This window comes from Pantherophis guttatus, chromosome 4 (assembly GCF_059756535.1).
Source record: "Pantherophis guttatus breed Tessera chromosome 4, ASM5975653v1, whole genome shotgun sequence".
In the NCBI taxonomy this organism is placed as follows: Eukaryota; Metazoa; Chordata; class Lepidosauria; order Squamata; family Colubridae; genus Pantherophis; species Pantherophis guttatus.
In genome coordinates, this window is record NC_142066.1 from 55,827,712 (window position 1) to 55,855,184 (window position 27,473).

Genomic DNA, 27,473 nt, shown 5'->3' on the forward strand with positions numbered 1-27,473 from the left:
TAATAATTTAGTATTTTTTTATTCAAAAGACACAATGAACAAACTAAGACTACAATGCCTCCTTGCCAGCAATTAACATCCAGATTAACACCAAGATTAATATTAGATCAACAATCAAGCAGTAAATAATATCCCAATCAAAGAATTACCGCTTAGACAAACAATCAAACAGTAAACAACAGCCTAAACAAAGAAACACCAAGAATATTCCCACTAACACTGAAAGGGCAAACTATTTGTATGTAAAAAGATCAATCCCCATTTCCCTCTACCATTGATGATGTTATCTAGTTGGATAATGAAATGTCTACAAAAACGCAAGCAAGCTGAGAGAGCACCAAGGACCCCACAGTCATACATCTATAGCTATTTAGTCAAGAGTAAGCTTCACTAAATTCATTGGGACTAAATTCTGCGTAAATACATAAAGGATTGTCAGTTTCTTCTACAGTAATCTTTCCCAAATATATTTTTCATGGAATTATTATTTTGATTATGTTGACAGAATATATAATTCAGAAAAAGGAAGGTTTGTAAAATGAAAAACTTGTTATTTCAGAATGTGTATACAATTTATTGTATAAATGTATACATTACATATATTGAAAAATAAATTTTGAATCGCTAAGAACTAATATTAACAAATTTTAAATTGGTTTATAAACATGTTACTTCCCAACAGTCATTTTATTACTAAATTAAATTGGATGGGAGACAACAAAGAAACTTGAATTCTCCCTCAGCCAAGCATCCAATCACAAATTATCATTTGCAATTTAATCAAGCAATGAATGGACATTTTCAGTGGAATATTGAAGCTACACTTACAACTTCTCACTGAAAGAAGATTTGCTTTCTTTATTAGGATATACAGCATTATCGAAAGCATTTAACTTTACCCGCTTATACAGTGCTAGAACAGGCAACACAATTTTAAACACAGTATTTTTAAAAAACGTTTCATATTGAGCAAAGGAATCATCTGCTTGTATGTTACAAATAAATCCTTTAGAAGAGATAACTTCAGAAAATTGAACATTTAGAACAGCCATGTTAAATTGCAATGCAAATCGCACCTCCTTTTTCAGTTTTCGTGAATTAGTAAGATCTCTTTTTTCCTGCAGAATAGCTAGAATACGATAATCTGTGTCATCTGGCAATCTGAACTGTAATACATCATGAGCTTTGAAGCAGGCATATACTTGGTGCTCATGAATGCAAATGTAATTTAAAGATATTCTTTCGCTGTACTTATTTTTTATTTGGTCTTCATACCACTTCTCAATGGCCATTCTTGAATCTTCATCTGGCCAATGTTCTTCTATCACATTACTATCTTCATTACCAGGTTTATGTTGATTTGGAGGAATCGGGATTTTTTTTTCATTTTCATTTTTTTCATACCTGTTCTCAGTGGCCATTCTTGAATCTTCACCCATCCCATGTTCTTCTATCACATTATTATCTTCATTACCAGGTTTATGTTGATTTGGAGGAATCGGGATTTTTTTTTCATTTTCATTTTTTTCATACCTGTTCTCAGTGGCCATTCTTGAATCTTCACCCAACCCATGTTCTTCTATCACATTATTATCTTCATTACCAGGTTTATGTTGATTTGGAGGAATCGGGATTTTTTTTTCATTTTCATTTTTTTCATACCTGTTCTCAGTGGCCATTCTTGAATCTTCACCCAATCCATGTTCTTCTATCACATTACTATCTTCATTACCAGGTTTATGTTGATTTGGAGGAATCGGGATTTTTTTTTCATTTTCATTTTTTTCATACCTGTTCTCAGTGGCCATTCTTGAATCTTCACCCATCCCATGTTCTTCTATCACATTACTATCTTCATTACCAGGTTTATGTTGATTTGGAGGAATCGGGATTTTTTTTTCATTTTCATTTTTTTCATACCTGTTCTCAGTGGCCATTCTTGAATCTTCACCCAACCCATGTTCTTCTATCACATTATTATCTTCATTACCAGGTTTATGTTGATTTGGAGGAATCGGGATTTTTTTTTCATTTTCATTTTTTTCATACCTGTTCTCAGTGGCCATTCTTGAATCTTCACCCAATCCATGTTCTTCTATCACATTACTATCTTCATTACCAGGTTTATGTTGATTTGGAGGAATCGGGATTTTTTTTTCATTTTCATTTTTTTCATACCTGTTCTCAGTGGCCATTCTTGAATCTTCACCCATCCCATGTTCTTCTATCACATTACTATCTTCATTACCAGGTTTATGTTGATTTGGAGGAATCGGGATTTTTTTTTCATTTTCATTTTTTTCATACCTGTTCTCAGTGGCCATTCTTGAATCTTCACCCAATCCATGTTCTTCTATCACATTACTATCTTCATTACCAGGTTTATGTTGATTTGGAGGAATCGGGATTTTTTTTTCATTTTCATTTTTTTCATACCTGTTCTCAGTGGCCATTCTTGAATCTTCACCCAACCCATGTTCTTCTATCACATTACTATCTTCATTACCAGGTTTATGTTGATTTGGAGGAATCGGGATTTTTTTTTCATTTTCATTTTTTTCATACCTGTTCTCAGTGGCCATTCTTGAATCTTCACCCAATCCATGTTCTTCTATCACATTACTATCTTCATTACCAGGTTTATGTTGATTTGGAGGAATCAGGATATTTTTTTCATACCTGTTCTCAGTGGCCATTCTTGAATCTTTACCCAACCCATGTTCTTCTATCACATTACTATCTTCATTACCAGGTTTATGTTGATTTGGAGGAATCGGGATTTTTTTTTCATTTTCAATTCCAAATATAACTTTATCTGGCACACTGTCATCATCATCATCAATATTAACAAATCGCTTCTTTTTCAAATTAATATTGCTTTCTCTCTGCATTTGTTCCTGGACCTTTCTTTTACGGTTTTTTTTTTTCTTAGAGAACAGAATGTTAAGAAGTTTCATAGGTATTTTTTTTGGTTTATCAGCAGTAGTTTCAAGAAAATCTTTCACTTCACCATTTATATACAATTCGTAATATTTCTGAGCAGTAAACGAAAAAAACGTATTCAGCACACTACACATCAGCTGTTTTTTCAGTTCATTAAATTCATCAGGTTCCAGGATGTCTTCTAGGTGCATTATTAGTTGGTCTTGATTCTTTGTTGCATAGTCTTCCAGATCAAAAAGTGTGTATTTACCTACAGGTGGGGAAAAAATGAATGAATGACAGCTTTAAAGTGTTGCAATAAAATTCTAGTTGTCATGAAAATCAAGCCTTACAGATTGGCTAATGTGTTGAAAATCAGGGTTTATTTCATGTATTCAGAGGCAGTAAAATTATTCGTTATTAAAATTATTTAGTTAGTAATCAGCAGAACATTGCATGAACAGAAAATAAACTTTGTTTCTGTTTAAAGAGGTGCATAACACATCTATTTTCCATGCTTATTAATATTTGATTAGCAATAGGTACCAGAATTTTTTTGCGTTTGTTTTATAGTATATATGTATATGTATATGTTTTTGTGTGTCTGTATGTATAAATCTTTTTTTTCTTTTGGTTTTCCTCTTTTTTTCTGAACCTATCAACTTTCTCTCTTTTATCCTACATCTTTCTTCCCGGGTACTTTTGACTGTAAGGCTGCCTTCTGAAAAGTGGCCAATTAACTCTTTATTTGTATTAATGGGAAACATAAAATGCTGTTTCGCTACAGGTAAAAATAGTAGTAATACTATGTGCACTAAAACATAGTAAGTATGGAAGTTTACACTGTAAATTTACTGTAGATTTTTTTAAAAATCATTTAATTTTTTACCATTCAAAAGAACTGTCCAATTAAGATCCTCTAGTCAATGTTTTTCAGCACTGAGCATAATTAGGCTGCTGGTTTAATTTTTAACACATATTATTGTTTAAAATAATGCTAATAATTAGTTGAAGGTATTTTTATTCTCCATTAGTAAAGTTTTACCTATATTTCCATACTAGCCATACCAGCTAGACATTATAAGAATTATAACGTATTATAAAATAATAGGTAGGAATTATTTTATGTACTAAAATAAAGGAATAATAGAGTATACAGATATTTGCATTTGATTTTCATGATCTGGAGCTATACGCAGGGCAGTGCTCTCAATCAGCTCTAACAATTAAAGAAACATAGATCTTGGCATCCTTCTAGGTTTTAAATAAACTTTATTGAATAATTCTGTTATATTATTAACCTTGCATTTTTATACATACCGTGCATTGCTGTTACTATTAGCCTGTTTCCCCGAAAATAAGACATGTCCCGAAAATAAGGCCAAGCTTGATTTTTGGGGTGGGCGTAAATATACGCTAAGGAAATAAGCCTTAGTGATGGGGTGGCCGTGGCCAGCACAGGAGGTAGCCCTTCCTTTCCCTGGTCACCTCAGGGCTTCTTGGCCCCTTAATCCGATCAGCTGAGCCACTCAGGCCGCCATTCACAGCTGATTTGCGGGTGCCGCTCCGGTCGGTGCCTCCAGCAAGTGCGGCCACTTTTGCCATCGATTGCGGCCACTTCTCCAACAGGAGGCCAAGCAATGTGCCCCATGTGCCTAGACCTGGCCTTCCGAAGGGTACTGTAGCAGCAGCTATCCACAATTTTTTTACCCTTATTTCATCCCAACCATACTGGGCCACGTGGGTCAGGACAAAATAAGAGTTAAAAAATTGTGTATAACTGCTGCTCCTTTTGGAAGGCTGGCACGAGGCACGAGTCTCCTGCTACAGAAGTGGCTGTGCCCGAGGAGCACTTTTGGGAGAGAAGGCAAAAGGGAAGGGATCTCTTGCAAACTCCCGCCCTGCTCCCACCTCTCCGCTGGGCGACTCTCGGCAGCCTCACACACCCAAAGCCCGTGCCTGCCCGGCTCCCTTTTTCACAGTGCCCAGCTCTTTATCGAGGATGGTGGCAGGTGGGGTGGAGGAGAAGCGAGACACACGGAGCAAGACAGGGCTCGCTCCTTTTGCTGTCTCTTCATCCCCTCTTGCCAGGCATGGCAGGGCTTCCTGCCCCTGCCAAATTGGATGCAATTTGGGGGTGGCAGGTGGGGAGCGGTGGGGCCGGGTAGACACGAGATGTGTCTTACCTGCCTTGTAGCTCCATCATGTGTCTCGCCGTTGTCTGCACGCAAACACCTTGTAGGGTAAAAAAAAAAACCTCGCGAGTTCAATCAAACTTCTTGGTTTTACCCTACAACGTGTTTGCTTGCAGACAATGCAACAGAGTTTGCTTTGAGACACGCGGCAGAGCTGCAAGGCAGGTAAGACGCACATCTTGTATTTCCCCAGCACCATCCCTCCCCAAATTGGAGGCACCTGCCACCCCCAAATTGCATCCAATTTGGGCAAGGGCAGGAAGCCCTGCCATGCTTAGCAAGAGGGGGAGAAGAGACGGCAAGAGGAGCCCCGTCACGCTCCACATGTCTTGCTTCTCCCCCACCCTACCTGCCACCCCCCACTCGACAAAGAGACGGCGGGGAAGGGCAGCAGCTAGGCTGCTGTTACGATACCAGTGGTGTGTGTTGAGCCATCTTACCTGCCTTGCAGCTCTGTTGCGTGTCTCGTTGTTGTCTGCAGGCAAACACATAGGGTAAAAAAAACCTCACGAGTTTAATCAAACTTCTCAAACTCGCAAGAAGTTTTGTTTTACCCTACAACGTGTTTGCCTGCAGACAAAGGCAAGACATGCAACAGAGCTGCAAGGCAGGTAAGACGTGCATCTCGCACCTCCCTGGCGAGGGGGGGAGAAGAGACGGCAAGAGGAGCGAGCCCCGCCTCACTCCATGCATCTTGCTTCTCCCCTGCCCCACATGCCACCCTCCTCAATAAAGAGCCAGGTGCTGTGGAAAAGGGAGCCAGGCAGGCGCAGGCTTTGGGCGTCTGGGGCTGCCGGGCACGACCGGCAGAGAGGCAGGAGCAGGGTGGGAGTTTGCAGGCAAGGGGAATGGATGGATGGGAGGTGGATTAGTACCAAGAATACCAGGGAGATTCCCACCTTTGGTTGCCCCAGCGAACAGCTGACAAGCAGCTGTGTTGTGCTGCCACAGCAGTGCAATACAGCAGCAGCCATGAGGTGGCCACACTCACCGCCTCCTGCACCCACAAAATAATAAGACCCCCCGATAATAAGGCCAAGCCCTTATTTTGGGGTTCAAAAAATATAATACAGGGTCTTATTTTCAGGGAAACACGGTATAATAAAAATGCTAAGAATGTTTGGGAGAGAGTGAAAGAGGAGCAAAAAACAAACTGGAAGGATCACTGGTTAATAAAAGTATGTGTAAGGTGATCTATGCACAACAAGCAAAGTTTCTATATACCGGTAGGATAACCTAATCTTTGAAAACCTGTTAATTCATAGAATTCAATACCATACCTTTGGAATTTCAGTGAGTTATTGATACACATAAAGGAAGTATATGTTTTAAATAATGTTTTAAATACAAACAAATTTATGAACAAACTTCACTTCTAATTGGTAGGTCCACAATGAGAATTGTTCAATATGTCAGCAAAACAATAATTCTAAAGCAAAAATAAGAAACCCATAAATCTCAGTTATTTTAAAAATTGCAAAAACGTGTATGGCTTCACTTCATTTGCACCATTTACTGCTCTGGACATATTTTATAGTAAATGTTAGTAAGCCATCTTCATTTGCTTAGCTATGAAGCTATAATTTAGTGACATTGAGATAATTTTAAGGAAACAAAATCCATGGCACATTATCATGTCAACATGTGGAACCCAATCAACATGTGGAAATATAGTTCTAGAGACAGCTGCATGCTAACCCAAAATAACATTAAATCAAACATATCATTGGCCATTTTGAATTAACAATTACATACCAGTATATGTTGGATGGTTACTACTTCCTGGACAGGAATTTATTACTTCAGACGTCACATTATCTTGAGCTTCACCTTTATTCTGTATGTCTATGTTTCACAACAAAGTATAATGCTTCAATATAAATATTTTCATTATTGCAAAATATCAAACAAATAACACTGGATATAATTAAATGTTATATCTCAATTATCCAAGTCATGGTTGTCCCAAAAGTGCTTTTCCGAAAGGCAACTGGGCTTTCTTATTTTTTTTTCTTTGAAAACATTTTGCTTCTCGTCCAAGAAGCTCCTTCAGTTCAGTTCTACAGAACTGAAGGAGCTTCTTGGATGAGAAGCAAAATGTTTTCAAAGAAAAAAAAAAGCCAGTTGTCTTTTGGAAAGCACTTTTGGGGAAACTTTGGATATACAAAAAATTATATAGCATTATATAGGTCAGTGACTATTTACAAAGCTGAAAAATATCCGTAAAGATAGAATTAAAATAATGTCTTCTTTGTTTGGGAAGTTAATAGAATTCTCTTCAAACAATTAAAAAACAATTCTCTTAACCAATAGCTTCATTTTACATCTTCACTTTTTAATTTTGTTAATCAAACTGTCTGCCAAAAGTGTGTGTGTGTGTGTGTGTGTGTATCGTTTAATAATCGTTCAATAATCATCACATGTACAACTGATAATGCTTCAATGCCTTTGACTCTAATGCATTAAAAAAAAAGTATTTGGAATTATACACAATAGCTGGAGTGGAGCTGTTAATTATTTTATACTTATTGCTATTTATTTTTATTTATCTATACTAAAATTGAGACATCAAAATTATTTTTGTTTTAATGTCTTTTATGAATGCGAAATGCCATGAACATTTACTGATTGAATAATTCCAAAAATTGCATGACAATTTATTTAATCTCATATTTTGACAGACAAATAGTATAAAGTCAGCTGGAATAGTCAGCTATTCTGTTGCTGCCTTGTCAAGTCCAAGCAAATTTTCAGAAATTGTTTGCCATTTCCTTGTTCCTAGAACGAGAGCCACTATATTTTTAGTATGTTTAGCATGATCTCCAAGTTCCTCATTTAAATACAAGGATTGTATTTAAATTAGTATATTAATTATTAGTATATTAATGATGAACTTTTGTTCATTCTGGATCCATGCCCTGTAAGCTAAAGTCACAGTTAAATTACCTCTAAGTAATGCCCCCCTTGCAACAGAATTGTTTTCAGACCGCATCCTGTCATCAAACTTCCTCTAAGTGGTCTCTGCCTTCTGTTCTTTCTAGCAAGTAACAAAGCTGATTCTCATCTGTGGTTTATTTCTGCTGGCAAGTTTCCATTTATCTGTTGCAAAAAGCTTCCGTTTAAATAATAATAATGCAATTTACCTGAGACTCCTTTGTAAGTTAATATTAAAGTACCTCACCTTCCCTGACTAGAACTTCACTGGACCAAGGTTGAACAACTACGCCTTCAGTATTGCAGTTGCTACCCTGACTGCTTATAGAGAGGGATGAAGGAAGGAGAAGAGAGGGAAGGAAGAGAAGGGAAGGGAAATTAGAGTAGGAGTGAGGGTAAGAGAGGGAGGAAGAGAGAATGAGAAGGAGAAAGGAAGAGGAAGTAGGGAGGAGAAGAAGAGGCGGGGAAGAGAAAGTAAGAAGGAAAGAAAAGAGAGAGGTGGTAGGTTTGAGGAGAAAGATTGCTGAACAATAAAAAAGATGAAAGGCAAGAAAGGCAACCCCAAACAAATATAAAGATATTAAGATAAAGAATGAATTATTAAACTTTAAAGAATAAAAGAGAACAAATATGAATAAATAGCAATAATTAGAAACACACATACAAACATACAATGTATTTTCTTTGAACAGAGTATTTGGCCGGTTCACAAATTTAAATAGTGTTTAGTCATTTCAATTAAATTTACAATTTCTATATTTTACAGTTTTTTTCCCTCTAGCCATCAGCTGGGACTCAGGAGGCAGCAATAGATTGGGAGTGGGGCCAAATAAAGGGTAAGAATAACATGGGCGGTGGTGGTGCTGGTGGAGGGGAGAACCAGTTCGGTGATGTCATATCGTCACCGCAACCGGCTCGCAGGAACCGGTGCGAACCGGGAGCAACCCACCACTGTTACATAATAAGTAGAAACACTATACAAATCTATGTCTATATGATTTTTCTAAAGTATGTGTTTTCCATTCATCTCACTGAGAAGCTGGGGGCCTGCTACTGAAAGTGTCCATCCTCAGTATATAGCTATTGCATCCTCAGTGGTCCTGGGCTTTGGCTGCTGATTTTATCTGTAACAAAGCTGCCCTCCATACTGAAATTTAGTTGGGCTTGGCAAGGATGTACAGTATCCCTTCTTGGGGAGGGGGGGGGGAAGCAAGGAGGAAGAGTGTCTGTTATCACCTGTGAACTGCTGCAAGCTTTCAGTGGCTTTCTTCCACATAACCGGACTGGAGATGTGATCTGATTGTCTTTTGGCTTACTGATGTCATTCTCTCTTGGGTTTTCCCAAGGATTGGGAGGCAATTCAGCTGAGGCATAATTGCTGCTAATCATGGTATTTTTCTGAACTAAGGAAGAACATGGGCTGAGGATAGAAGTCACCATTTTGTATGGTTTTCTTCCTTTCTTGGGGCTGGTTCAGTTGTTGGTTGGAGAGCTGGGAGAGATTGCTTCCTAGGTTCCTCTTTTGTAGGATACCTTAGGGTTCTATCCTCTTTCCCTCCTATTCAATACTTACACAAAATAGTTGGGTGAGATCATCTATTGGTTTGGAACTGAATATTATCAGTAGATTGGTGATACCCAATTATATCTTTTAGCCTTGAGCCAGTCAAATGAGGTTGTTAAAGTTCTGCCCCAGAGGCTGGAGGCTGTGCAGGAGGAATTGCTTCCGACTTAATATGCAACTATGGGTATCTGGGCCACCCAGATATGGAAATTTTCCATCTTTAATCTTGGATGGGATAGCATTATTTCATTCAAGAATGGTGTGCAGCCTGGGGAATATCCTGGATTCACAATTCGTACTCAATCAGTAGATAGTAGTGATGACTATTGTAACGCTCTCTACATGGGGCTCCCCTTGAGGTGCACTCGGAGGCTCCAACTGGCGCAGAGTGTGGTCGCGCGGGTGGTTATGGGAGCAACATGGAGCTCCCATGTAACACCTCTCCTGCGCGAGCTGCACTGGCTCCCGGTGGTCTTCTGAGTGCGCTTCAAGGTTTTGGTTACTACCTTTAAAGCTCTCCATGGCTTAGGACCTGGTTATCTACGGGACCGCCTGCTACCACCAATAGCCTCCCACCGGCCAGTACGCTCCCATAGAGAGGGTCTCCTCCGGGTGCCGTTGGCCAAACAATGTCGGCTGGCGGCCCCCAGGGGGAGAGCCTTCTCTGTGGGGGCACCAACGATCTGGAACGAGCTCCCCCCGGAGATACGGAGGATCCCGGATCTTCGCACCTTCCGTCGCGCGCTTAAAACGTTTTTATTTCATCAAGCTGGCCTGGCCTAAATCATCTCCTCTTTTAAATTTAAATTTTAAACATAAATTTTTAATCTGTTTAATTATGGGGGTATTTTAAAATTCAGCCTAAATTATTTAATTTGTTTTAATTTATTTTAGATTTTGTATTTCCTGTGTTTTATCTTCTGGCTGTTCACCGCCCTGAGTCCTTCAGGAGAAGGGCGGTATAGAAATTTAATAAAATAAATAAATAAAAATAAAATGAACAGAAAGGCCTATGCACAGTTTCATCTGATGTGCTAGTTGCACCCTCTCCTAGATTGGGAGGCCATTTAGACAGTCATATTTTGGTCACCTTGTGGCTTAACTACTACAATACACTCTATATATGGCTTCCTTTGAAGGCCATCTGGAAACTTTGACTGGTCCAGAATGCAGAGCTGAAGGCAGGGATGGGCATGCCTCACTACACTCATTTAATATTTCTGCTCCATAAACTGTACTGGTTGCAGCTTGTGGAGCACTGGTTGCACTGGTTGCTGGAGCACTGGTTGCATTTGCCTCTGAATGTGATTCAAGCTGCTGGTTGTTACCTCCAGAGGACTGCAAGGCATAGAATAAGTTATTTGTGGGATCCTCTTATTTTCCATAGTATCTACCCAGCCAATTTGATCTGGTAGGATTGGTGCATGCTAGGTTTCTTCGGTATTAAACAATACTATCTGACAAGATCCCAGAACTGCACTTGGTCTTCTTTAGTATCTGCCCTCTGGAATGAAATTCCCCCAAAATATGGATTGCTCCTATCCTGTTGGCATTTAAAGACCTGGCTCTTCACCCAGGTCCCTTCTAGATAATGTGGGTTTGCCTTAGTTGTTGTGTAGTTTGTGTCATCTTCTGATCATTATCTTTTTATCACTGTATACTGCACTGTTTTATTGTTCTGTGTGATTTAATCTGTGCACTGCATAGAATCGTTAAAGAATCAGTAAGTGTAAAAACTTAATAAAGAAATTATGTCTCATTTGAAAATACACAAACATCATTCAACTTACCAGCTTCAATTTTATCATTGATCTTTATAACAAGATCTTTTCTGGGAATTTCCTCCAGGAAATCCTTAAGACATTCTAGAGGCGTCTCAGAATAAGCCATTATTAATTTTGTTGCATCAACCGCATTAATATTCTCTAGTTTACACCTGCTTATATCTTCTTTGTTCAGTATCAGAAATGTTTTCATTTCGTCGTTTGACAGGTGTTGAAGGATTTTAAATATGAAGGCTTGATTACTTTCTGCCATGATGTTTCTTAAGATTCTATATGGTATTGTGTAGACAGACCTGGAGAGGAATTTGAGGGATAGGGCAAAGAGAATAAAACTGTGACTACTAACAGTTAATTGGGTTCAAGTTCATCTAGAATGCACAACTTTTTCAAAGTCTTTGACTGATGTAGCATTCTTATATTAGATAAAACCAAATTTTATTTAGTCTATGTATATAACTTACTTAAGTAAAGTTAACACTACACTTTAATATTCAATACTTCTATTTAATCAGATTAAAAATACAATTTGGCAGTAACTCTGGAAGACTCTAAAAAAATACTTTTCTAGATCACCTGAAGTTCAGCACCCTCTGGTTGTACACTTCTGATTGATTCTACCCATGAATGATATTCACACATGAAGCAAAGTCAGCCCAGGCTTGAATTCTGTATAGCACTTGCCCAATATAGATTAGATTAACAGAGTTGGAAGGGACCTTGTAGGTTATCTAGTCCAACCCCCCTCCCCAAGCAGGAGACCCTACACCATTTCTGACAAATGACAGTTGTTTTATGAATTAAGTACCATTTTCAAACAAGCTGTGGACTTATAATAATTATTATTATTTATACCATCCAGGCCACAATTTATTGGATTGGTTATCGGATTTCATGGAATGCTCATTTGAAATACTCAAGAATGTCTCCAGCATTTGTAGCATTTAGTAACAAAGTAATTTTTAAAAAATTAACCTGGTACGATTTGTTGTTGAAAATTTCTAACAATTGCCACATAGGTTTCAAGATTTTTACATTTATGATATGACCACAATATATAACTACTTACTAATTTTCCTAACCTTCCTTTTTTATTTTAAGCTCTAGATCCCATTTATCTTTTTTCACTCACTAACTTAAAGGCTTAGACAGCAACCAATTGTTTTCAGGCAAAAATAGCAGTTACATACCATATAATAATCACGTTATAAGGCCATCAAATGCACAGCAAGAACCCATTAAGTTTTGGAAAGATAAAACAATGCATTAAAAGTATTTGTACTATCTTGTTGAGAAGTACCGTAGAACTGTTCTGTATGGCTTCACTCTAACCAGCAATAAAGATTTTTATCTGGGTGAGCCCAATCAAGGGAAGAATCAAAACTAAGTTTTGCAGTAATCTCTCATTTTGTTTAATATTCAGTAGAATAAGAGGAGGTGTGATTTAAGACCTGATTTACCAGACCTCTGGGCAAAAAAGCAGTTATTTTGGCAGAAATAAGGTTTTTTAAAAAAATTATCCATTGTACTACACAAAAGTTTGGAGAAAATGTTCCCAAATGCAACATTTCACTAGATAAGAGTCATAATCAAGAACATCTGTGATACAGAGACCAGAATGGCTTCCTACCTCATAGACAATTGAAAGATAACGTGAGAACTATAATGAATATATTAGAATATTATGAGTGTAATTCTGATAAACAGGTGGCCCTGGTCTCCGTGGATGCACAAAAAGCCTTTGACAGAGTGAGCTGGAAATTTCTCTTTGCACAGTTGAGCGAAATGGAATTCGGGGAAAGATTTACCAGGGCAATCCGGACAGTATATGCAAAACAGACAGCGAAAATACTTATTAATGGGGAGGAGTCTGAAAAAATTGATATAAGTAAAGGTACTAGACAGGGATGTCCATTATCTCCACTTTTATTTATTTTAACCCTAGAGTTATTATTGAATGAGGTCAGAAGAAATCAAGGAATTAGAGGGCTAAGAAACAGAGGGGAAGAGTTTAAGCTCCAAGCCTTTGCGGACGACTTGATATTTGTCTTGGAAGAACCTTTGGAATCGGGACCAATCCTGCTACAGGAATTGGAGGCTTACGGGAAAGTAGCGGGATTTAAATTAAATAAAGATAAAACCAAGATCCTAATTAAAAATATGACGAAGAATCAAAAAGCGCAGTTAGAGGAAGAACTAGGGATCCAGATAGTCAAAAAACTAAAATACTTAGGAATTTGGCTTTCATCTAAATGCTCGACCATTAAAGAAGACAACTACCAAAAACTACTTAGTCAAACTAAAGAAATGTTGGAAGGATGGAAAAGTTTACAGCTATCATTATTAGGTAGAATTGCAGTAGTTAAGACGTATATCCTGCCTAAATGGATTTTTCTCTTTCAGACAGCCCCAGTTTTAGTAGATACAAATTTTTTTCATTCTTTAGATCAGTGTATACGTAGATTTGTATGGCAGAATAAAAAACCAAGGATTAAATTGAAAATGCTTCAAGAATCCCCTTCCAGGGGAGGATTTGGCCTACCTAAATGGGAGCTTTATCATCAGGCAGCTGTCTTAACTTGGATCAGAGACTGGATTGCCTTGAGGAGGAGGAGAATCCTTAGCTTGGAAGGTCACAATTTGCAACAGGGGTGGCACTATTATCTGAGTCAGGAAAGGCCCAAAAAACATAAATATTTTATGGACCACTTTATTCGAAAGGTTTTGATGACCATATGGGATCGAATAAGAAATAAATTTTACCTGATGACTCCGATTTGGCTTTCCCCTTTAGAGGCAATGACACACCCGACTCTTTACAACAGAAATAAACCACTAATCTACCAAGCTCTGTTGGATCCTTCAGGCAAAGTAAAATCTCGAAATATGCTGGGGGAATTAGGCTATGAGCTAGATTGGTGGTCATACAATCAGATCCAATCTAGGACAGCTCAGGATAAAAATAAAGGAGGAATTTATAATTCTCTACAGGAACTTGATAAGATCTTGTTGGGGAAGGATGAGAAGGTATTATCCAAACTCTATCAATTCCTCTTAATGGACTGGATTGGAGAGGAGGTCATCAAAGACTCAATGATTGCCTAGGGGAGAAATTTGGGATACTCGATTGAACTTGAAAAATGGGAAGAAATCTGGGGGACAACCTTAAAATTAACAATGTCAGTTTCCTATAAGGAAAATATATACAAAATGCTATATAGATGGCACCTGCCCCCGGCTAGATTATCGAAGATGTTCCCGGGGACCTCTCCGGTTTGCTGGAAATGCAACGCCGCTATGGGAACTTACTTTCATAGTTGGTGGACCTGTCCCCGAGCAAAAGAATATTGGGCTAGAATTCAAAAATGGATTTTAGAAATCATAGGATGTAGAATAAATTTGAACCCGGAAACGTTTTTACTAGGCATGAAACCAGAGAATTTAAACAAATCTAATTGGTATCTCGCTCTCCACATCATCATTGCAGCCAGGATCTCGTTCGCGCAAGAATGGAAATCTAAAAATATCCCATCGGAGGCTACGTTAATTGCAAAGATCATGGACTGTGCAGAAGCAGACAAGCTTACTGGACTTTTGCGAGATAGACAAGAATCGGGGTTATATAGGAACTGGGACAGATGGTATGCTTGGCTGCAAAAAAAGAAATCTTAAGAAGAACGAAAATATTAACCTTAATGTGAACGTGGGTAAATACTTCCAGGAGTACTGCATGACGATTGAGAATTTTTTTTTTTTCTGGTTAAACCTTCCTTTCTTTTGATGAGTTAGCTTAATGGAAGTTTGTACTTTCTCCAGGCGAAAATTGATACTTTAAAACTCTATATGTATTATATTACTCTCTGCAATACTATCCATATTATTATATTTTTTTCTGTATTTTTTAAATAATTTTCAATAAAAATTTAAAAAAAAAAAAAAGAACATCTGTGATAATAAATCAGTAAACCCTAGCAACTTACATAGTGGAGTGGTATTTGTGATGCAGTGTTTAGAAATCAAACAATATTCTCCTAATTATGCACTGCAATCACACTAGAAAAGAAAGGGAAGTGAAGGAATAACAGAATAACAGAGTTGGAAGGGACCTTGAAGATTTTCTAGTCCAACCCCCTGCTTAAACAGGAGACTCTATACCAGGGGTGTCAAACTCAATTTCATGGAGAGCTACATCAGGATTGTGTTTGACCTTGGGCAGCCAGGGGGGCGTGACCAAGGGGGCATGGCTAGCTCAATGTCACTCGTGGCAGGGGCACCTGTGGTGGCCCGAGCGCTCTGCCAGTGAAAACGGGCTGTCGAGTCCTGCCGGAGCTCGCCATCAATGGGGTGTGTGGGAGACGAAGGAGTGGAGATAAGCAGCCGCAGAGAACACACAAACAGTTCCTGGATAGCAGCATTCAGGGCAATGATTGATGACGTTGCTGGGCCTCTCCGATTCTGCTGTCCTCGCTGCTCGCAGCTGTTACTGTTAAGGGAGTGGGGGGGTGCTTGATTGATAATCACCGGATGTATGTTTAAGGGGCTGAGTTTTTGTTAAATAGCGCTGTGGTGTGATTACACCCAGCGCTGACTTTGAACCAAAACACCGACTTGTACTTTACTTTTGACTGCAAGCTTATCATTGCCAAAGTAAACCCTGATTCTCTGTGTGTTACTGGTGATTATTTCCTATCGCAGTTCTGAACGAACGACAAGCCGAGAGAAAATCAGCGCTTGGTTCCTTTTCACAAGAGGTGAGGATTCCCTGTGGCTTTGCAGCAAAGGGGGATATGGCAGAAGGGACGGCCTTGGAAGAGCAGGAGTGTGGTGGAGATGTGGAGGGGGAGGAACCACTGATAGAGGAGGTGAAGGAGAGTGTGGAACAGTTGGCAGTGAAACCAAAAGTCAAGCAACCCAAGAGCGCCCCGCCCCGGCCGGAGGAGGAGAGTTTTCCAGGACAACGGGCTCGGACGGGGGATTGGTGGCACAGCTCTGTTCTCCTCGGGCCACGGATGCCAACACCCCCTCGCTTGGGAGCATCTTTCCAGGGCTGGAGGGAAAGACGATGGACTGAGGAGGATGAAGGGGATTGGGGGTATCCTGCTTCATCCGGTCCCAGCACCATGGATACGCTACGTGAGCGTTTTGGGGAATCTGGATTTCGTGACGCCCCATCCTGGCAGCCCTGGGTTGCAGGGCTGGAGCCTCCAGGTTCTTCTTGGCAGGATACAGGGGTGACCGCTTCGGAGACCCAGTCCCGGCTCAAAAGTCCTAAATTGAGGATGGAGCGGACCTCTAGACGATCCATGGACCAACCCCCTCCAGAACAAGACCAAGGTGCCTCATCGGGAGACCTTGGAGCCGGTCCTGAGCCCCAACCAACGCAATTGGCAGGGGGCTTACCTGTTGGGGGTCGTGGGGCGGCGAGGGACCAACCTAGGCAGGACAGGAGAGCGACTGGAGCAGCGAGGACCCCAGGCCCCATGCCTTGGCCTCCGGGGGCCCCGCCGGGGCTGTGGGTCCCGCAGGCCGTTTGGGGACCACCTGCCCTGCAGACTTCCTTTGACGGAAACCCTGAACGAGTGGCTATTTTCTTAAGCCAGGTGATAAGCCATATGGACCAGCTTAAGCCAGGTGATAAGCCATATGGACCAATATGGACAGTGGTATCCCTCCCAGTGGGCTATGGTGGTTGCTGTTACAGGGGTCCTGACGGGAGAAGCAGCTGAGTGGGTGGCAGGCCTCCATGCTAAACATGCAAGGGAACTCGTGGACCTGGGACGATTTCTGGAGGCTCTTCGTGCCAGATTTGAAGACGAAACAAGCGCCCAGGTTGCAGAGGGGGATTTGTTTGCGCTTAAGCAACAGGGCGTACCAGCAAAGGAATATGTACAGGAGTTCCGAAAGATTGCGGCTCGGTTGGTGGGGTGGCCAGAACGTCTTCTGGTGCACCAATTCCATAAAGGACTAGACCGTGATTTACGGCAAGCCTGCGTGTACCGGGGCTTGCCCCCCAAGTTGAGTGTGTGGTACAAGGCAGCCATCGAATTGGACGTCGGTCTCCGAGAATTCCGTATATGGGGTGAAGGGGTTGCAAGTCAAGGAAAACGACCAGCAGAACGCACACAAACACCCAAGGAGACTAGACCGAATGCTGGCTCCGGCCTGGGGGAAAGGATCCAGCGGCCTGCGTTTCGTTGCTTCAGATGTAATCGCCTTGGTCATCGAGCAGCCGACTGTCCTCATCCCATGCCCCGTAACTTGGACCAAACCCCCCCCCCTAGAGCTGTGTTGAGAGGCAGAGGCCGACCAACATCCGAACGGTCCCAAATGACTCGAACATCCTGTATGGAGAGGGATCCCCTGGCTACAGATACTAAGAAAGTGGTGGCGGAAAAGTTCCCGATTGCGGCTGGGGATAGTGATGATGACGATGAGGACCCACATGACCCGATGGTGAGCGACCCCATCCGACCTTTTGTGGTACCAGTCGTACTCCGAAACCCACGGGCCACCACTGGACGCCGATATGAGGCATTGATTGACTCAGGGTGTACTCGTTGTTTAATTCGTAGGGCGATAGTTGACGAGCTTGGGCTGCGGGTTGTGCGGTTGAGAACCCCTATTACCTTTGAACAAATGGATGGTTCATTGCTGGGAGGGGCACCAGTGACTCATATAACAGAAAAGGTGCACCTCGATATTGGGGAGCACACCGAAACTATTCGGTTTATTATAGTGGAGAAAATGCTAGAACCAGTGATTTTAGGATTAGCATGGTTGGACAAGTGGGCTCCTACGATATGGTGGGAAGGGGGTTTTCGCAAACTTCGATTACCGTTGGGACCTCCCCCTACCAAGGAGGAAAAGGAGCCAGCAGGGGGAATAGAAGCAGAGAGCCCACCAGTAGACACGACGTATCCTGATGTGTATAGGGATCTCGCCAGAGTCTTTAGTGAGGAGGAATGTGAGACCCTGCCCCCTCACCGGCCTACGGATTGCAGTATTGAGTTAATACCCGGGGCGAAGCTACCCAAGCCCCGGATGTATTCAATGACACAACCCGAACTAAAAGAATTACGGAAATATATAGACAAGAACTTGGCCCGGGGTTTTATCACACCTAGTCGATCAAAGATGGCTGCCCCTGTCCTGTTTCGTGGGAAGAAAGACGGGGGTTTACGCTTATGCGTTGACTTCAGAGGTCTCAATGCAGTGTGTGTGGAGCCCCTCTATCCACTTCCCTTAATGAAGGACCTGTTAGCTGCCCTAGCCACCGGTCGTATCTTTACGAAACTCGACCTACGCGAAGCGTATTATAGGATACGAATCAAACCAGGGGATGAGTGGAAAACAACATTCAATTGTCCCTTGGGAAGCTATCAGTTCCAGGTCATGCCGTTCGGACTACAGGGCGCCCCTGCGGTGTTCATGCAGTTCATCAATGAAGTGCTGCATGAACATCTGTACAGGGGTGTCCTTGTATATTTGGATGACATCTTAATTTACACGCAAACTGAAGAGGAACATATATCTCTGGTCCGACAGGTCTTAGACAAATTATTAGCTGCTAAGCTGTACGTGAAACTATCCAAATGTGAGTTTCACAAAAAGAGGATAGATTATCTAGGCTATCGAATATCAGAGAGCGGGGTAGAGATGGATCCCAGAAAAGTCCAGGCAGTGCTTGAATGGCAGGCCCCTAGAACCAGAAAGCAATTACAGAGCTTTCTAGGCTTTGCAAACTTCTATCGGCAGTTCATTCCCAGATTTGCTGAAATAGCCCTACCACTAACAGATCTGTTACGGACCAAACCGGCCACAGCTAAACCAAAGCCGGGACAAGCGTTGACGTGGTCGTCAGCGTGTCAAATGGCTTTCGAGCAGTTAAAAACACTCTTTGCTCAAGAACCAGTACTCAAGCATCCAGACCCAACGCAGGCATTCGTAGTCCAAGCAGATGCTAGCGACGTGGCTGTAGGAGCAGTACTCCTACAAAGAACACAGCAGGGAGGGTTACAACCTTGTGCCTATACGTCTAAAAAGTTAACCACGACAGAGCGGGCATGGGCGATCTGGGAAAAAGAGGCATTCGCGGTCCGTTGGGCGTTGATGACATGGCGACATCTCTTGGAGGGGGCGTCTCATCCTTTTGAGGTATGGACGGACCATAAAAACTTAGAAGCCTTACAAACGCCCAGGCGACTATCTCCCAAACAGATAAGGTGGGCACAATATTTTCAGCGTTTCTCTTTCCGGTTGCGGTATGTTCCTGCTGGGAAAAACTTCCTGGCTGATGCACTGTCCCGGATGCCACAGTATAATAGCAAGCGAGAGGAAGTGATAGAACCTCTAATTGCACCTTCCCAAACCCTATTAAGACTTACAGAAGTAGATGGTCACTTACGTACCGAGTTTAAAACAGCTTTACAACAGGATCGATGGGTAATCCAAAACCCCTCTATGGTTAGCTATAATGATGGAATAGCGTGGAGGGAGAATAGAATATATGTTCCAGAACATTTACGGAACGTAGTGTTATGCAGGTGCCATGATGCCAAATCAGCAGGCCATTTTGGGTATTTAAAAACTCTACACCTTGTGAGGAGGCAATTCTGGTGGCCACGAATGCGTAAGGACATAGAAACATACGTAAAAGGTTGTACAACCTGTGCAACCGCCAAACCCTGGTCTGGACGACCGTTAGGACTATTACAGACAGTCGCGAATCCTAGCAGGCCTTGGGAAGAGATAGCTATGGATTTCATAGTAGATCTCCCCCCTAGCCATGGCCACACTGTAATTTGGACGGTGGTAGATCTGTTTTCGAAACAGGCCCACTTTGTGCCATGTAAAAGCATACCATCCGCGCGACAATTAACCGAACTCTTTTTGCAACATATCTATCGTCTCCATGGAGCACCTAAGAGGATTATATCCGACCGCGGTGTTCAATTCACCTCTAAGTTTTGGAGACGATTTGTCCGTTTAATTGGGTCCTCTCAAGGGTTAAGTTCAGCATTCCACCCGAGCACTAACGGGGCGGCTGAACGGGCCAATGCCATGGTCGAAAGATATATCAGATGCTACGTTTCATACCAGCAGACGAATTGGTCAGGACTCCTGCCTTTCGCCGAAGTGGCATATAACAACATACCCCACCGCAGTACTGGGTTCTCCCCTTTCCAAGTAATATATGGCCGAGAGTTTTCAGCCATTCCAGAGTTAGATCCCCCTATGACAGACGGTGACACGCCACGCAGTTGGGCCGATAAAATTAGTAATGTATGGCCAAGTGTAAAAACAGCATTACAAAAGGCAGCAGACGAGTACAAAAAATATGCAGACAAGAAAAGAGCTGATCCAAAACCATTCCGGATAGGAGACAAAGTATACTTATCTACGAAATACCTTAAACTCCGACTGCCCAGTAAAAAATTAGGACCTAAATATATAGGACCATTTCCCATAACACAAGTCATCAATCCGGTAACCGTAGCTCTTAAACTTCCCCCTCTGTTCAGTAGGATACATCCCGTATTCCATAGCAGTTTGGTGAAACCGGTGACGATAGAAAGGCCAGGTACCTCAACTACTCCACCGGGTCCCGTGCATACCAACCAATATGAGATAGACCGAATATTGGACTCCAGGGTTCGTAGGGGGATGTTACAATATCTTGTGCGGTGGAAAGGATACCCTGTAACACAGGCCTCGTGGGTGGCAGCACCCGATGTTCACGCTGCCCGATTGATACAACGGTTCCATCGGAAATACCCAGCCAAACCTAATGCAGGATCGTAACAGTGACTAACATCTGTATGCTTTCCATTTATAGGTGAGCTCCTGGTAGGGGGGGCCGCCTGTCGAGTCCTGCCGGAGCTCGCCATCAATGGGGTGTGTGGGAGACGAAGGAGTGGAGATAAGCAGCCGCAGAGAACACACAAACAGTTCCTGGATAGCAGCATTCAGGGCAATGATTGATGACGTTGCTGGGCCTCTCCGATTCTGCTGTCCTCGCTGCTCGCAGCTGTTACTGTTAAGGGAGTGGGGGGGTGCTTGATTGATAATCACCGGATGTATGTTTAAGGGGCTGAGTTTTTGTTAAATAGCGCTGTGGTGTGATTACACCCAGCGCTGACTTTGAACCAAAACACCGACTTGTACTTTACTTTTGACTGCAAGCTTATCATTGCCAAAGTAAACCCTGATTCTCTGTGTGTTACTGGTGATTATTTCCTATCGCAGTTCTGAACGAACGACAAGCCGAGACGGGCTCTTGAGCTCTGTTTTCGGCTGCAATGGCCTCCTGCAACCCTTTGCCAGCGAAAACAGATCTCCTTTTTCCCTGGCAGAAGCACTGTGACCTGGTCCTTTGCTGTTTCCAGCTCCACGGGCCAGATCTAAGCACCCCCAGGGTCTTGAGTTTGACACCCCTTCCCTATACCATTTCAGACAAGTGGCTATTCAGTCTCTTTTTAAAAGCCTCTCCTTGATTAGTTTCCATCCATTGTTTCTTGTTATGCTTTCAGTTCCTTTGCAGAATAGGTTGACTTCTGTCTTTGTTGTGGCAGTCTTTCAAATACTGGAACACTGCCATCATGTCACACACCTAGTCCTTCTTTTCTCTGAACCAGGGGTCCTCAAACTTTTTAAACAAGGGGACCAATTCACAGTCCCTCAGACTGAGGGCCGCTCGCTCGCTCACCCGCCAGCTGAACTAGCCCGGAAGCAGAGCGTGCCCCAGTTGCGGGCTGGATGCGGAGCCCTAGGCAGAGGTGAGGGCGAGGGACTGTCCCTCAGAGGAGAGTGCCATGTTGGGACGCTGTGTGTTATTGAGCCTCCTGCCTGTCTCTGCTTCTGCGAGGCAGAAAGAAATCCATAAAAGTCTTTGCCTGCACCCTCCTGAGGCCCTGGTCTCAGCGCCAATTTGAGCACGTCCTCCACATACTGCTAAGAGCCAGAGGCTGGTGGTGCCAAAGCAGCCCTCGCCTCCCGCCACTTTGGGCTCGGAGATGTAACCCGCGTCCAGAGAGAAGCGGATGAGGTCAACCCTACCTTTGCTGTCCATTGCAGCTAGGAATCTCAAATAAGGCCGAGAATGAATGTCTGGTGCTAGATCGCCCCCTACAAACTCCTCGTCTCTCGAGAAGCCTGTCTGAGGTCTTGCTCGCTGCGGTGCCTGGACTCCCAGAGATGGCATGGAGTCCTTTAGGCACTTAGCTTTGCCATCTATTTAGTAGCTCCAGCCCCTCCCTCCATCACCGGAAATCCAGGCGCTTGAATAGGCTGCAAGCAAGGCCTTAGCTGGCTTCCTTGGCAGATGAGGACTTTGCAAGGGGCCTGATCTAGTGCTGGCTACAACACATTCATTTGCAGCATTATTTGAGATTCCTAGCTGCAATGGACAGCAAACCTAGAGTTGACATTCCCCGTGCTGGGGCGTGGATGAGCGGGGGGTAAGTGCCTGGAGGCCCCACGGAAACCAGGAGGCAGGCCCGAAAGGTGGCTGAGCCTCACCGTGTATACCCCCTCCCCTTCGGCTGAGCACAGCAGGTCTGGGGTGGATTTCCGTCCCCCGTTGTTGGCCTTACCTTCCAGTTCCAACCTGCAGGGCTTGCCAAGGTCTGTACTCGGCCAAAGGGTGGGGGCTGATGTGGGTGGGGTAACCTCGTGGTCCTGCACAGGCCAGATTAATGGCCTTGGCAGGCCCTATCCGATCCATGGACCATAGTTTGAGGAACCCTGCTCTAAACTAAATATATGCAATTCCTGCAACCATCCTTCATATATTTTAGCCTCCAGCTCCTTAATCATCTTTGTTGCTCTTCTCTGCCCACTTTCCAGAGTCTCAACATTCTTTTCATATTGTGGTGATCAAAACTGGATTTGCTTCCACAGGGCATAGCTATGAAAACCAAAAAATTCACAATTGAATGCCAGACTCTAGCTCAATTTCTCTTTGAATGTATGATGCAATAGTGAAAACTTCAAAGAAAGAAAATATTTATTTATAGTTTAAAAATCTCCTTTTCCCTCTGCACAAACCTCCAAATCATTTATCTAGAATCCTGATGATTCAAAATCTTGATAAAGAAAGCATTCTTTACTTGTTTCCCCACTAGTAGAAAAATGACGCCTCACGTAAGGTAAATCTCACATAAGGCAAGTGTCATGTAGGGTAAAGTGTAGTAATCAGGTAAGCTGGGCTTCTGGTGAATTATATGACAGTCCATGTAGTTTTCTTGGCAAAAATATAAAAAAGATTTAGCCCTTCTTTTCTACGGGATGTCATTTTCAAATTCATAAAGCTGGGGATTTCCTACTCAAGGAAGTTTACCAATATACTGTTCAAACCTTCTTAAGGTCAAGAAGGGTTTGCATTTCTTCTGATCCCTCAACCAGATCATCAGTTTTAAGTATGCTACCTCCTGTGCAACTGTTCCCTAAATAACTTTTATTAGCAGTGAGGAGAGGGTACTTTTCTAGCTATAATATATAGTTCTGATTACTTCTAGTGTATATTTCAGGTTGATTTTTTAAAAAATGGGTAATTAAAATCCATTAGGAGCCAGTTTGGCATAGCCCAATTGGGGAGACTGTGAGTTTTAATCTTGTCTTAAGCAGGAAGTCAGCTGGATGAACTTGTGCTAATCATTCTCTTTCAGTCCTATAAGGAGGCAAGAGCAAACCACTTATAATAACCTTTGCCAAAAAAGCTGCTAGTTCACACAGTCACCAGGAAGCAAAAATTGACTTAATGTTACACACCCCCATACAGACACAAAAGTAAAACTCACTACCTATGCAAACTACTCATCTTTTGTGGAGAGGAAAACTGCATGGACAGTTATCTTAAAACAGTATTTTTCAAATTTGGCACATGTAAGATGTATGGATGGCTGCAGAACTCTGTGAACACAGAGGCAAGCAAAATTTTAATGTAAATCCAACATGGATTTAGATTAAACCCATCATGCCAGACAAATGTTACCAGATTCTTTGAGTTACTAAATTAGTGGACCAGCAATATATTTGGACTTCAGAAAGCTGTTTGACAAAGTAGACCACAATGTTCCACTTGGTAAGATAGAAAAATGTGGCATAGACAGCATCACCACCAGATGAATTTGTAAGTGGCTGACCAACCGCATTCAACATGTAGTCCTTAATGGAACTACAGCTACATGGAGGGAAGTATGCAGTGGAGTACCCCAAGGCTCTGTCTTAGGTCCAGTATTCTCTAACGTCTTTATGAACAATTTAGATGTGGAACTCATTAAATGACAGCAAGTTGGTGAGGTTAGCCAATATTTTAGAACATAGGCTCAGGATCCAGATGGATCTTGACAGACTCAAAAAGTGGGCCCTATCCAACAACATGAAATCAATGGTGAGAAAAGAAAAGTTTTATATTTAGGTAAGAAAACATAAATGCACAGGTATAGAATAGATACCTGGCTCAATAGCAGAAACTGTGAGTGGGATCTATAAATCCGAGTGGACAACCACTTAAATACGATTCAGCAGTGTGTTGCAGCCACACACACACACACAAAAAATGCAGCCCTAGGCATTAACAGAGGGATAGTATCTAGATCATGAAAAGTGTTAAGACTGCAAGATCAAATCTGGGTCGGTCACTGGGACCAGAGATTTACTCTTCCAAGCTTTCAGACTCATGCTGCAACCCGTCTTCAGGAATCTTCTCTCTACTAGAATACATGCTTTAGGCTATTATGGGAATCATATTTATATGGTGCCTTTTTATTGGCTGATTGGTGAGTTAATGGCTAGTGATTGGCTAATGTTTCCTTGTGCTGCCAAGTCCTTGGCTCTTAAGTACTTGATAAACTGGTGGTAAATCAGCAACAAAAAGAGCCTTGGTAGTACAGTGGTCTAAGGCACCCTGTTATTAAGCTGGTTATTAAGACCAGCTGCCTGCAATTACTGCAGGTTCGAATCTCGCCTAGGCTCAAGGTTGACTCAGCCTTCCATCCTTTCTAAGGTAGGTAAATTGAGGACCCAGTTGTGGGGGCAATAAGCTGACTTTGTATAAATATACAAAAAGGATGAAGGCTATTGCTGAGCACATTGTAAGCCGCCCTGAGTCTCCGGAGAAGGGCGGCATATAAATCAAATTTAAAAAACAAAACAAAAACCCTGCTAACTGATAAGCAGCCGAGGGGTTGACAGCATATGGAAACAAGAACCAGTTGCCAACCACCAACACACCAATCCCCCAATAGGAAGGCATCACATAAATACAACCCACAGAATTGCCCAAAGTACGTATTCCAGTAGACAGAACTTCCCTGAAGATGGGCTCTTGCATGAATCTGAAACTCAGAAGAGTAAATCTTTTATCCTGGTGATTGACCCAGATCTGATCTTGCAACATTATCCTAAGTCACATATATGTCTTCATTATTGTTAGTACCACTTTGTAATACCTTGGAAGCACACCCTTGGAATACTACATCCAGTTGGTTGCCCAATATAAAAAAAGATGTTAAGAAAGTGCAGAGAAGAGCAACAAAAATGACTGGGGGACTGGAGGCCAAAACATATGAAGAATAGTTGCAGAAATTGGGTATATCTAGTTGAATTTTTAAAAAAGGACTAGGTGGTGATATGATAGCAATGTTCCAATATCTAAGGGGCTGCAACAAAAAAGAGGAGTTAACTTATTCTCCAAAGCACCTTAAGCCAGGACAAGAAGTAACAGATGGAAGCTTATCAAAGCGAGATACAAACTAGAATTAAGAGAAATTTCCTTACTGTGAGAACAATTAATCAGTGGAAAGGCTTGCCTCCAGAAGTTATGGGTAGTCCATCACTGGAGGGTTTTAAGAGACTAGAGTAGAGGGACCCTTGTCCGGAATGGTATAGGCCAGGGTCTCTTGCTGAGAGGATTGAAATAGAGGACTTCCAAAGTCCTTTTCAACTCTCTTATTCTGAATGAACCAGATAGAGATCAGCACACTCACCTCCTTTTGGGGACTTAGGAAAAGAGTCTAGGGACTGTTGAGATGAGCGGGTGCACTTAGGATCTAGAATCTCGCAAAACTAGAGCATAACAGAGCCCTTTCCCCATCTCCCCCATCTCCCAGCACTTACTTGGAGCACAAACACTTCCCTCGGTGCAGCCGCGACGCTATGGTACTGCTGGCACTGGTGCGGGCTCGCTCAAGTCTGTTGAAGTTTCGCGGCAAAACCTTAGAGTGCCCGGCGGGTGAGTGGAAAAGGCGGGATGGAATAGGATGACATGGAAGGCTTCCTTTTCACAGACTCTGCAGATGGCGCGTTAGAGATAAGCATCAGAAAAGAAATAAAACCGAAAACTCTAAATCTTTAAACTTCTGATAACCTAAAATGAAACTGCCCGGACTATCGCCTTCCTGAAAGTCTTTGTGGTAGAGCCAGTGTGAGAGATACTGCTGGAAGAATTAGATGAGAGAAAGAGAGTTTGAAAAATAAACAGGTCTATAGCTGCAGATCATTGCTTTGTTTGGAAGCCTGAGTAGCCCTCGCCCCCCACAAAGGAGAACGATAAATGGAGGGGATAGAGAGCGTTCAAGAAAGGGAGACAGGCTACCAGGGAGAGCTTTCATTTTTTCTACTGATGAAAACATTAGCAGAGGAATTCTGAGAGTTGAAGTCTACCGGGATTGAGAAATACTGCTGTATCCTGCCCTATATTATCCATTCTGTGAAAGTGCCCATAAAATGCGCTCATTTCCAAAATGTGTGCACTTTAAAATTATAAGGAAAATGAGATATATTTTAAATAATTAGACTAAGAAGAGTATAAAAGGGGAATTTACACTGAAAACATTTTGGCTAACCAGAATGAACAGCTGAGTCCATATATTCAAATAAATCCTGCATATGGTTCAGATAAGTATATTTGCAAATTATGGGGGAGAGGGGGGGATCTCTTAGTGATTTGATTGTGTGAATGCCCTGCCATGCTTAGTGTACTAATATCTTCGGATATTATTTTTGCCTAATTTAAGCAGTAATTGATAAACTGATTATGGTACATACAAAAACATTTTCTGACATCTTTTGTCCATT

The 27,473-nt window shown here is 42.1% G+C and overlaps 2 protein-coding genes across 3 annotated transcripts in view; one reads left to right on the forward strand and one right to left on the reverse strand.

The window, feature by feature from the left end:
- LOC132711856 (uncharacterized) lies at window positions 1–26,906 on the reverse strand. The gene is made up of 4 exons (XM_060691701.2): window positions 26,514–26,906; window positions 11,406–11,692; window positions 6,873–6,962; window positions 1–3,193 (listed from the first exon to the last, which is right to left on the reverse strand). The coding sequence occupies exons 2-4, from the start codon at window positions 11,650–11,652 to the stop codon at window positions 825–827; spliced, it is 2,706 nt and encodes a 901-aa protein (XP_060547684.2). The 5' UTR covers window positions 11,653–11,692; window positions 26,514–26,906; the 3' UTR covers window positions 1–824.
- LOC148114106 (uncharacterized) overlaps window positions 1–27,473 on the forward strand; it is a 69,404-nt gene that overhangs the window by 16,701 nt on the left and 25,230 nt on the right. The window lies entirely within an intron of this gene.